The sequence below is a fragment of the Gossypium hirsutum genome, chromosome D07 (assembly GCF_007990345.1).
Source record: "Gossypium hirsutum isolate 1008001.06 chromosome D07, Gossypium_hirsutum_v2.1, whole genome shotgun sequence".
Taxonomy (NCBI): Eukaryota; Viridiplantae; Streptophyta; class Magnoliopsida; order Malvales; family Malvaceae; genus Gossypium; species Gossypium hirsutum.
Window position 1 is genome coordinate 27,335,924 of NC_053443.1, and position 12,736 is coordinate 27,348,659.

At 33.3% G+C, this 12,736-nt stretch overlaps 1 protein-coding gene across 2 annotated transcripts; it reads left to right on the plus strand.

Moving 5' to 3' along the window:
• Nucleotides 1–369: 369 nt before the first annotated feature.
• Nucleotides 370–5,644, plus strand: LOC107954637 (U-box domain-containing protein 3). Of its 2 annotated transcripts, none has more exons than XM_016890252.2 (5): nt 370–567; nt 1,660–1,943; nt 2,544–2,660; nt 2,855–4,723; nt 5,177–5,644. In XM_016890252.2, exons 2-5 carry the CDS (start codon nt 1,668–1,670, stop codon nt 5,246–5,248), a joined length of 2,334 nt encoding a protein of 777 aa, XP_016745741.1. In that variant the 5' UTR covers nt 370–567; nt 1,660–1,667; the 3' UTR covers nt 5,249–5,644. The 2 variants fall into 2 exon arrangements, with proteins under 2 accessions (XP_016745741.1, XP_016745740.1); XM_016890251.2 differs by having other exon boundaries at nt 1,663–1,943.
• The last annotated feature ends 7,092 nt before the right edge of the window (nt 5,645–12,736 follow it).

Consider the following 12,736-nt stretch of genomic DNA (forward strand, 5'->3'; position numbering starts at 1 on the left):
ATATTTTTAGGTTGCTATGCCAACATCATTAAAAAAAATTAACTTTTTAGTTAGTATTTCTATTAAAATTAATATTATTTAAAATGTTAAGGATTAAATTTAACTAAAAAAATCAATTTAATAGATGTAAAAATTAAGAGTTAAGTTTATTATTTTACCAAATCATAAAAAAAAAACATAAGTCCTTCCCCCTTGACTTAGCTCTTGTCTTTGTTTTATCTAATCATTTGATTAAATACTAAATCTTAATTAATCAAGTCTCCCCTACTCTTAATTAATTTTCTACTCAATAAGTCATAACCCAACAAATCATCAACTAAACAGGGCCCACCCAGTTTACTTTTTTTATTTTTTTCTTTTTCAATTTTTTTCATCAGTTTTCTGCAGCACTCTTCTTTTTCTTATGCAGCCTTGTTATGAGGAAAAAATTCAGAGCTTGAATGTTAAAGATTTAAATTTTGATCATTTCCATTGAAGGGATTTTCTTTTTCATTTTTCATTAGTCAAATGTACATCAGGATCTGTGCTTTCTTTGTTTTACAAGCGTAAACCAACTTCAAGAAAGAGGTATGCTTTCAATGTTAAAAAGATGCTTGCTCTGTGTGTTTAAATGTGGATTTCTCAATACATTTTATATATTTTTAAAAAGTACTTTGCTGGGTGTTTTCTTTATATAAACTGGTTTTGTTGTTTTGAATTGGATTTAAGCATTGGGAAATGGTCCTGCTTTCAGGTGAATTTTGTGCTTTTGTTTTGTTAGTTCATAAGTATGGACTTGGGTAGTATTTGAATCATGTTTCTAATTGAAGTTAAGAACAAAAAATTCTTTATTTTTTACCTTGATTCAGTGAGCTTACATAACACCCTTTTCTTGATCTCATAGTAGCTCTTTTATACTCAGCTTTTGATATTGTTGGGCTCAAAACTCTTATCAAGCTTTCTTCAGCTACTAAATGAATAATTTGAGGTTTTAAGATTTCATTTTTTTTTTGTTTCTTTCCCTCTCTTAAGAAACAATGGAGCTGTGTATTATACTTTACACTTTTATCAAGCTTTTTTTTTATTCACAACCGTTTTCGTATAAAACTTTACTAGCTTTATTATTTTGTCATTCAAGATCACAGTGGTTATACGTGTGTCGTTTTTCATTGAGACCAGTAGATAAAATCCTTTTTTCAGTCCCCAAGCTATTATATTTTCTGATGAAGGGAAGATCTGATCTGATCTTTTATTTTATTTATATTATTTTATCTTTTGTTGGAAAGTCAGTCTAATATTTCCTTAGACTCTATGAGAAAAAAGTCATCATGGAAAATGCAATGAATGATATTTTTTCTAGAATAATTGATGTGTGTTCTTCCCATTGGCAATAGTCAGAAGCCTTTTGTTTTATACTTAAAATTAGAAAATATTATATATATTTAAATTGGAAATTTAGTCAAAGTGGATTTCCTTACATGGTAGGGAAAAAAGGCCAAGTTCCATGGTGGTGGCAAACTAATAATTTTCACAGCAGTGAATGTTTTTGTCTGTGTACGATCTTTCTGCTCGAGTAGAGAGTATGGGAAAAAGACAACACAATCAAATATGCAAACTTGTGTTTTTTAAAGGGCACTCTTGTACTAATTTTTAAAATTTTCTGATATGCTCCATGAAAAGCAGGTCAGATGGACACAACCTCAGTGAGTTGTCTTGTAAACAGTATATCTCGATTCATTCATCTGGTATCATGTCAGACAATAAAAGTTGCTCCTGTCGAAAAAGATTATAGGAACATGGTTATTGTGTTAAAACTTTTGAAACCACTGCTTGATGATGTTATTGAGTGCGAGATACCTTCAGATGATATCCTATACAAAGAGTGCGAAGAGCTAGATATGCTTGTTAATGAGGCTCGAGAATTCATGGAGCACTGGTGTCCTAAGATGAGCAAAATTCACAGGGTAAGTTTCATTTTAGTCTTTACTGAATACATTTTAGATATGCTTGATGAGCTAAGGATTGATGCTCAGTCACTTTAATGAAGATCATAATCAGTATTAAGTATCTAAATGTTCTCCTTCAGACTGAGATTCTCTGAAGATTCAGTTTGTAGAATATTATAGTTCATAGAAGAGAATTTGAATGACATGATTGCAACTATGACCCGGTTTCTTGTAGAATGCAAGAAAATCTATATCATGCAAATGCAACACAGTCTAATTTAGAAGTAATAAAGATGGTGTGAACTTGTTATTAAAATGAAATAATTTTGGAGAACACTAAAAGAGTCGTAAAATGGCCAAGCTAATCCAGTTTATCACATTGCTAGAAAGTGTATTTCTTTTCTTCATGTTTTTCGTGCAATCACATGTAGCATTTTAGTAAAACAAATGGGATGGGGAGAGGGAAAAGGACTTCTCCCCTTTCTGTGGTGCAGTCACCCAAAAGGAAAAACAAGCTTAAATATTGGATGTTGAAATATGTTATGAATACCTTGTGTACAAGAAATAGGATTTTGAGGCTCCTTGTACTATCATATTTCTTACACTTAAACCATGCAGGTTCTCCAGAGTGAACCTTTTCTGACAAAAATGCAAAGCTCTTCACTTCAGATATGTCACATATTATATAGATTATTGCAGTCAACTCCATCATCATCAAGTATAACCAGTGTACAGGTATGAAAAAAACCAGTGTCTTTTTCTTCATTCTACATGTGGATGACAAAAATGCTGTTCTTTTCTTTTTCCCTAAAATTTGTTCTCTGTTCTCTAAGAAATTACTAAAGGTATCTGGATGACAACAACTATCACTTTCTCAGTGCTGAGTTAGCTTTTTAGTAGTGAGACTAATTGATTTTCAACTGTTTCAGCACTGTATGCGGGAAATTAAAAGTATGGAGCAGGAGAGACCATCAGAAAATATAGGACAGGCTTTGAGAAGTAAAAAAGATGATGCTATTCCCTGCACAGAGCATCTGATAAATGTTATGAAATCACTAAACCTGATGTCAAACCAGGAATTGCTGAAAGAAACTTTGGCTTTGGAAAGGGAAAGAACTGATGCGCAAGTCAACAATGCAAAAGGGAAAATAGATCAAATCAATCAGATTATGGATCTCATCTCCCATATACAAGATTATATGCTTAAGATTGAGCACTTTGAACCCACAAGTGGCATTTTGATACCTCCAGACTTCCTTTGCCCCCTGTCATTGGAGCTCATGCTGGATCCTGTATTTGTTGCTTCTGGGCAAACTTATGACAGAGCTTCCATCCAAAAGTGGCTTGATAGTGGCCTGACCATTTGCCCAAAGACCCGTCAAACGCTCGCACATAAAAATCTCGTTCCAAATTACACGGTCAAAGCAATGGTAACAAGTTGGTGTGAGGAAAATAACTTGCAACTTTCCAATGCTAAACTTGTTTCAATCTCTTCTCCTTCAAACCATATATCTTCTCAAGATTTAACCTATTCTTATAGTAGCAGTTCCGCATCGAGGTCATCTCTTGAAGTTGGAAATGGTTTAGAGAAGCAGATGATTGACAGCTCTTCCAGATTTAGTGGAGAATGCAACAGATGCCAAAGCAGGGAGACTGGCAAGTATGACCACCAATCTCCTGATCAATCATATGTTCACAACAGGACTGAGTCAGCCTCAAGTGCAATCTACAGTGTTGATTATGCACCTACTCCTGCTTCAAATGACTTGTCAATGAGGTCAAAGAAGAATGAAATCAATGAGCTAGCTGAAATTTCATCTAAGAGCCTTGGCAATTTTACTTCAACAAAAGAATATGGACTTTCTCACTCGATAATGGGAAAGCAGTTGCAGGTTTCTGGAACAAAAATAGAAGATGCGGTCAATGGAAACCATAATTATAACAGAGCATACTCCAGTGCATTTTCTAGGCCAGGGTGTGATGACTTGATCACTAGTTCCCTTGTGAAGAAACTAGTTGACAACCTTCAAAGCGTATCAAATGAAGTCCAAACTACAGCTGCTGCAGAATTACGTCTCCTTGCAAAGCACAACATGGACAATCGTATAATTATAGGACGCTGTGGTGCTATTGCACCATTACTTTCTCTATTTTACTCGGAGGTAAAGATAACACAAGAGCATGCTGTTACAGCCCTTTTGAATCTTTCGATTAATGAAGATAATAAGGCTGTGATTGCAAAATCTGGAGCAATAGAGCCACTAATTCATGTTCTAAAGTCTGGAAATGATGGAGCAAAAGAAACTGCTGCAGCAGCATTGTTCAGTCTTTCTGTGTTGGAAGAGTGCAAGGCAAGGATTGGACGTTCAGGTGCTGTCAAAGCCTTGGTGAAACTTTTGTCCTCAGGAACATTGAGAGGAAAAAAAGATGCTGTTACTGCTTTGTTTAACTTATCAATCTTTCATGAAAATAAAGCTCGTATAGTTCAAGCAGGTGCAGTAAAATACCTTGTTGAGTTAATGGATCCTGATAGTGGGATGGTTGACAAGGCAGTCGCTCTTCTCTCGAACCTGTCAACAATTGGTGAAGGGCGTCTGGCAATTGTACGAGAAAGTGGCATTCCCATACTAGTTGAAGTTATTGAATCAGGATCACGTAGGGGTAAAGAAAATGCTGCCTCTGTATTACTGCAACTATGCCTTAATAGTCCCAAGTTTTGTACCCTGGTTTTGCAAGAAGGTGCTGTGCCACCCCTTGTTGCATTGTCCCAGTCTGGCACACCAAGAGCTAAGGAAAAGGTAAGCAGCTTAGTTTTTCCTCTTTTTCTGTTATGGTGCTATGGTCCCTGCATTGTCTGCTTCTGATCTGAATGTAATAAGCAAAATTGTTCTTATAGTCCTTAATTTTGGTGTCATTTCACGATACATTGAATTTGGATTATATTACTTATATGTTGTGTGATGAACTGTATTGAGGAGCCGTTCTACCATGTGTCTAATTATTTATAATAAATTGGACATAGCATTATTTTATTCATATTATAACATGTTAGAAGGGTTGAAAGACTGGCGTTTCCAAAACCTATTGTGGAAAGTAGGGACATCAGGAAGGCATAAGGTTTTCTTGTAAACCTCAATAAATCTCAAAGTTGACGACTGCTTATGGATTACTTCTTTGATAACTGTTTAATCTAAAGGAAATTTTCTGGATGCACATGATATGTTTTTTTTTTTTTTTTTTTACTTTTGCAGGCACAACAACTTCTTGGTCACTTCCGAAATCAAAGAGAAGGTTCCATGGGAAAGGCAAGACATGAAAACTGACAAATATTGTTATATTTTTCTTTTTTACTATTATTATTTTTCGTCCCTCTATTGTTCCTTTTGGAGCTCTCTTTTCATACATTCTTTAGCTCTCCAATTATATGCATTAACATTATGAACTCTATTCTTTGTTTCTTTTTAACCTTTTCTTAAAAGGGGGTTTGAGGGTTGGGAAATAGGGCAAGCTTTCCCCGGAGGTGTTGGTTTTGTCTATAAATTGCTGCATGATTTTCCTTTGAACATAGCTTCCTATAGTATCGGATGTAGGTTTCCCTTCTGTTTTGTTAGATTAGTTTTAGTTTATGTAGTAACTAATTTGTTCCTTAGTTTTGTAGATATGTTGTACATATGCTATAAACTCCAGTAATTTGCTATATAGGATCTTGTTTTTGTTTTTGTTTTTTTGTTTTTTTGTTTTTTTTTTTTTGATGTCTAATGGCCTATTTTCCATGCTTTTTCTCTTAACAAACACTAGATTTTTAAGTTTTATTAAAGTTAACTGCCCTCGAATCTCGAAGAATTTGATGCCCTTATGACTCTAAGGGCATTTGGTTCAAGTAATATGAATTCTCGCATTTGAATTCCAAATATTACTTTGAGCCATTAATTTTACATTCTCAATTGTGTTTAGATTATGAAATATAGAGGTAATCTCAATGCCATCTATTAGACAATCTTAGATTTCGAATGTAATCTTCATTTTATAACAATTTTATCTCTTTTTTTTTATAATTTTGGTCAACTATACACTTTAAACTAAAGAAAATATATTAAAAAGGAAAAAGAAACTGTATGCCTCTCATCTTTCAATGGATGTCCCCCATGTAACTTCAGTGTTTCGTTGCATTTGATTTCTTTAGGTTACCTCGTTTTATTTTTATACAATGTGCTTGGGCTACTTTTTAATTAAAATGTTTTATTTTTCTAAGGTTTAAATAGTTTTTGGAGTTTAGATTTTCTCAAATTATTCTTATTTATGATAATCTCAAAATAACCTATCATATATATGATTTTTATATTTTGAGTTCATATTATTCATAAGAAGTTTCTTTGACCTCTTTAACTTTTATAAAATCTAAATTTGTTTAATTTATATGTAATTCATTTTCAATAATATAACATGCTACCACGTTAATTTGTATGCTAATGATTTTTAAAATTGTTTGGTTGTACATACCAAAAAAACAATAAGCAAATTTTATGATAATAATTATTTAGTAAATTGTGTATTTAGATAATTTTGTAATACCTTATACTTGATTCATTCAACAGATTTGAATGGAAAATGCTACATTCGTTATCAGAGCAACTCAGTTAAGATATAAGCAACAATTATGTAGTTGAATTTCAAAGAAAGTTGAGTAATCTTATGCAATTAGATGGAAATGTGATTAATGGGGCCCACTTATGAACGTTCAGAGTTAAAAGTACTCGAAAGCAGGGTTAAGATATGAACTTTGTGTCAAGCTATCAAGCGTGGCAGTCATGTCTTGAGACCATGAGTGTAACACCCTATACTCGGCCTGGTTGTCAAGCCGGATATCAGAATGCCACATCACCGTCTCATGTCATACAAAACATTTTAAAATCTTGTTCTAAAAGAAATGTCTTCTATTTTAGTATTCATATAGGTGTTAAAGTTAATCTTACTTTTTAGTTATTATTGTTACATAATAAACATACATCACATAGTCTTATAACAATAATTCTACATGCATTTAGACCAATCGACAAATTTTCCAAACTATTACGTAAGTATCGATACTAAAAGAGTGGTATTGATATTTCTCTCAAGTGGTATCGATACCACTTGGAAAAATCGATACCAAATTAGCTTATTGTTTCTTGTTTCAAAAACCCAACTTTCAGAAAGTATAGGTACCACTGACGAAGAATCGATAATTTCACCTCGAGTATCGATACTCGAGATAAAAATATCGATGCCTACAAGCAAAATAAACTTCCTGAAATTCGAAAATAGCAGAGGTATTGTTTTTTAAAACCCGAATATCGATACCTCTGTTCTAGACCTTAAAAATATAACATATATCAGCACATTGATCATTCTCGATTAATCCTAAATGTCATGCATCAAATACCTTAGAAAATGCACACCAAAATACCTCAAATGGCAGTCTCAAACATCATATTTTCAATTCTACAAAATATAAATCATAATAGGCATGCAATCAACTAAAAATTCATAGTAAAATCACATAACATCTACTATATTGCCTTTTATTCCCAAAACCCAATTAAACAAATAACACCTACTAATAGCAACTAAGTTCTTAGCTTGGATCACTTCTCGAGACCACACCGCTCACACTGGCACTACTTATCTGCAATGGTTTAAAAGGTGTGGGTGAGCTTAATAAGCTCAGTGAATGCTCAGAATAACCATTACGCAAACAAGTCGTCATGCATCAACCAAACAACTTTTAGCATTTTCCCAAAAAGTCTTTAACTTAGTGCCATAATTTACATATTTAATCATCTTTCATGTATCCCTTTTACACATTTGTATATGAATATTTAGGCATATATTCCTATATATATTAATCACATATAGTCACATATAATCCCATTTAAACGTAATTTATAATAATTTACATAGCGTCCACATACTCGTTTAGGCATATATCACATTACACATATATACACTTTTTAAGATAATTTGGCCCTTGAGCTATGAAACATAAAAGTAAGCTCCATCATCACTAATCGGATACACTGGTCTCTAACACACCCCACATAGACTCGTAGAGTCGAACATATCCCATAAGTGTAGCTTATAGCTAACACTCTCCAACATACCAAACACACATATCCCAGTGAATGGAGTTTAGCTCGCATTCCCTTGTCTCTCCAAAAACTGTCATTGGGCCTCAACGCCCCAAATATCATGATACATATAAGTGAGTACTCACAATCCTATGGTATGCCAACTATATCCAACGGTTTCATTAAGTCACAAGGCCAAAATACCCATACTGTCATCAAATATTACTTTACCAATTATTCATATATATACACATCATAACTCTCTTTACCATATCATTAGCACATTATACACACTGTCACATGGCATGAATAACATACCATCATATTTACCGTCACAACAGTCATAAAAACATGTTCATATTTTGTCACATCATAACTCTCTTTATCACAATTCACAAATATATTTATCACATATTTAGCATAGGTAAAGAACACTTACACTTGGAATTTAGAGAAGGGGTTTAGGCTACTTCTAAATTCCCAAATAACACAATGAATCGCTTACGAGAAGCTAATCTAAACACTCACCAAAATATATGCTTTTGTCAAAAACTGAAAACTTAGACAAGCTTTTCTTTGCCTTTATATCTACTCGTTGAAGGTTCTATTGACTCTGACACTTCAACAAGACAAACCACACAAACACACATTCAATAATCAGTCATCAACTTCATTAAAACAGTCACAAACATAAGCCTAAGCTACCTTATCTTTTAACCAAAACTTTCAGCATAGAAAATTTTAGATTCAAATATCTCGGTCTACACTTAATCTTTTCGCACGAAACGAATTCTGTTCATCTACAGCTAATTATCAACTTTTAAACTACACAAAACTACACTTTTTAAGGTATCGAAATATTTTGACAAGTTTTGACCTTTGTGATAAAAATTCATTAAAACTTAAGAATTTCTTAACGAAACTTCAAAGTAACTTTAGAAAGCTTCTAATCATGTTAAAACAAGTTGAAAAACACTTTAAAATCAAGTTTTTATCCACAAACCCAAAATTAACCATTAATGACCCAATTTTCAACTTTTATCAAGAACATGCATTTCAACAACTAAAACCTTAGTTTTAAAGACTAGATAACATTAAAAACTCAAAAGGAATTCAGTCGTTGCCTTAGATGAAGAAAACATATGCATTTGATCGAATACCTGAAAAACTCGAAAGCTTGACAATGGAGAAACTATGGTATTTTTAGGTGTTTTTCTTGGTCTTTTATAGAGGTTTAAGGTTCAAAAGTGATGGAAATCAAAGAGGATTAGGAATTGGAGTTCAAAATTGATTGAAATAGCAAGAGAGAATCAGGGGACGACAACACTAGTTTTTGGGAAGAGTTAACGTGAAAAACTATAAGTGGTAAGAAGAATAGGTTGGTTTTTAAACCTCATTTTCAAAAATTGATTTAATTTTCTAAAAAACATAATTGAAAGCATTATCAATATGCCATGTCAAAGAATTCCGAACACTCGAAGGCTAAAATTCCTAAAATATCCCTAAAACTCCTAGGCCATATTTTGGGGTTTGATAATGAGGCTATGTCTCAGGACATGCCTCTTCTAAAAAACTATTTTAGTTTCGATGTTTGGATGTCTCGAGACAATTTGTCAATTGTCTCGAGACAATGATCCCTATGTCTCGAGATCCTGGACCTATTTCTCCTAATTTAGGTTTGATGTTTTGTATCTTGAGACCTTTACCCATAAGTGTGTCAAATGATCAAATATATTCTTAATGTCTTAAGACATGTTTGTAGTGTCTCGAGATATTAGTTCATATATGGAGATTTTGATAGTTTAAAGCATGCATTTAAGCCTCCAATGTGCACCTAGGAAGTCTAACATACAACAAAAACAACTCGAAAGAAGGACTTTTCTATCCAATAACTTCGTGCATTAAAATTTCACATGACAAGTAAATTATTAGCCAATAACCATGCATGTTGCAATTTGTAAATCAAAATCCATCAAAGTATACTCAAATATCCAAATAAGTGTCAAGTAATACCAAATCCCTTGACTACCTCATAATAACCAAAGTAAGTAGACACTAGATTGGAAAGCACTTTAGACCTCTAGGTACATGTCGTTTATTATTCTAACATAAATAATCATTACAAATTAATGATTCTGAGTTTTGAGATCTTCTCAGATGTTATGAACAATTGACTAAACTTTAAATCTATTATAAGCCTAATCACGGTAACACACAAACCGCACACTGAGTAATGAAACTCGCGGTGCTACTAAATCACATAATTCAATTATAAGATTAATAGGTAAATAAGCTTAGAAGTAAAACAAATTAAAAATCAGATTCATTAACCATTGAAATCTCATTATTTCACATTCTTATACAATTAAAGACTCAACACATATTAACCAAGAACGAATACGAGAAGGGATACACGGACAAAACCCTTACACTCCATAGTTATTTGCTCAAGTGTCGAAGAGCATAAAAGTTTGATGCGTAAGAACACGCAATTCCCCTAACATATAGTGTAACGCACACAAGTTCCATGATTATGTATATACACATGTGCCTGATGACTTGCACACAAGTGCCAAGCTTCCATCAACACACAACTCATATTATGACATGCCAACAATACCCAAACCTGAATAGGGAACTGTGAGGTTGTACACACAATAGAATTCAACATTAACTATCATTAATTATCAAATACCAATAATCACATCAAATTCTTATTCAGTTAATTCTAATAAAGGAAAATTTAACTCATAACATTACCATGTATGAAACATTCACAAAATTTGTAACATAATGAGTTCAGGACATAATAATAATACATGAAACCAAATCAAAATACTCAATCAACTTATAACATGGAAAGCAAGATTAGTTAGCACAAACTAAAAGTCGCTACACCATGATGACTTTTGCCTTCGATGATTCAGCAACCTCCTTAGCTACAATCAATATCCGAATAGTAAATTGAATTAGATCACACACCTACACATCGAAATCTTCAAAACTAAACATGTTATGTGCCTAACCTAACCCGACTCCCTAAGGCTTTTCAAACCAATTTCTACATAACTCAAATTCTACTCGATTGAAGTAAGTTTTGTCAATAGAAACATCGCCTAAGGTCCCTAATCTAGCCAAGATTCACTAAAAACTTATAATCAAACACCATTTTCTTCTTGGCATTCTCAAACAATCAACAATTGCCAGACATCCAATCGACTCTAAAATTTGTTTTAACTCATTATCTTTTAAACTCGACCTATATTAAACTCAATGTCATCAATAATTTTGTAACACACTATACCTGACCTGATCATCAGGTCTGGGTACCAAGTGTCACAATTAACTCGAAACACTTAACAAAATTCTATCTGGTTACTCACTGACTAAATCAATATCAAATTGTACATCCATTACTACCTATCAAACCTAACTCGGTTCAAAAGATAACTACAAATTCAAGATTTAAAATCCAAATATAATTTATCTCATACAAGTATTCAATACAATCTTCCTACCTTATTAAGCAAGAATAATTATTTACAATAACTTAAAACTTAATACTTTATTACTCAATTAATCATCGAGGCGTGGCCTCTGAGGGTGCCTTCTATATACATGAAATAGTTATGGCATCACTTACACAATTTTGGCTTTGCTTGGCTTAGCCCCTCAATGATCATTGAATTATTCATTAACCCTGCATTCAGAGTGGTACAAAAGTAAGTCCAAATGAACTTAGTGAGATTCTATACAGTAGTACTCATAGAAAACTCTTAAATTGATGAGTAAATAAGAATTAATGCACAGAGACAAAACTCCTAAGTGACTTAGGAGATTCCACAGGTTTGCCATGGCATGGCTAACACCTTTACATGTTCTGAACTAACCATCAACGGATGTCGTAAAGTGTAGCTGTAACTGTCTTCCCAAATACCCCTTTTTCTAGGACTTGAGGAATATAAGTACTACATCCTATTCGTTCCATTGGTAAAGTATCTAAAGATATCCCTTCATATGTGCATGACTTGTTTCTATCAATATTTCCTTGATTCCACATTATTTGGCTTGGTCTCTACTCGAGTTCCTCAGTTCGTGAATCCTACAACCATAAGTCAAAACCTTGTAAGTTCAGATGAACTTAATGAGTTTCTTTTTCATAAACAGACCCTACTTGCTAAGGGTTCAATTAAGTAAATAACATAAATAAATACATCAACTCCCTATTTATTGGGATCATTTCTCTTTAACCATTTAAGTGGGCTTAATCCTATTCCTGGTCCCTTTCATCTGCATAATAACTGATTAACAGATTCCTTTCATTCACTCTACCAGCTTTTGATCACCCTTGACAATTTCTGAGAATGTTCCGCCACCTTTGCAGACTCTATCATTTCCTTTACTCTATTCTTCCTTCCCTCCATCATGGCTGATTAAGACAACCTTTTAGTTAACCCTCTTGGAGGCTATTGTCGAGTTTATAAATATATGTATTCCATGGCGGACTCTTTCCTTAACTCATTCCAGTATGGCTTGCTCACCTTCCATCCGTTGATGTGAATATCATGGTATCATGCCACTTTGGCGGACTACATCCTACTCTGTTTAAATGGTAAATGAATTACTTCTTCATAATTTGCCTTACTGCTTTACCTTTAAGTGTAGCACATTTTTTTATTACGGACCACTATGGCATGTAATACT

Excerpts from the sequence above, each read along its gene's own strand:
- LOC107954637 (XM_016890252.2), top strand. The coding sequence starts at position 1,668 with ATGGACACAACCTCAGTGAGTTGTCTTGTAAACAGTATATCTCGATTC. Across the intron at positions 1,944-2,543 it reads AGATGAGCAAAATTCACAGG|GTTCTCCAGAGTGAACCTTT; the intron begins GTAAGTTTCATT and ends TAAACCATGCAG. Across the intron at positions 2,661-2,854 it reads CAAGTATAACCAGTGTACAG|CACTGTATGCGGGAAATTAA; the intron begins GTATGAAAAAAA and ends CAACTGTTTCAG.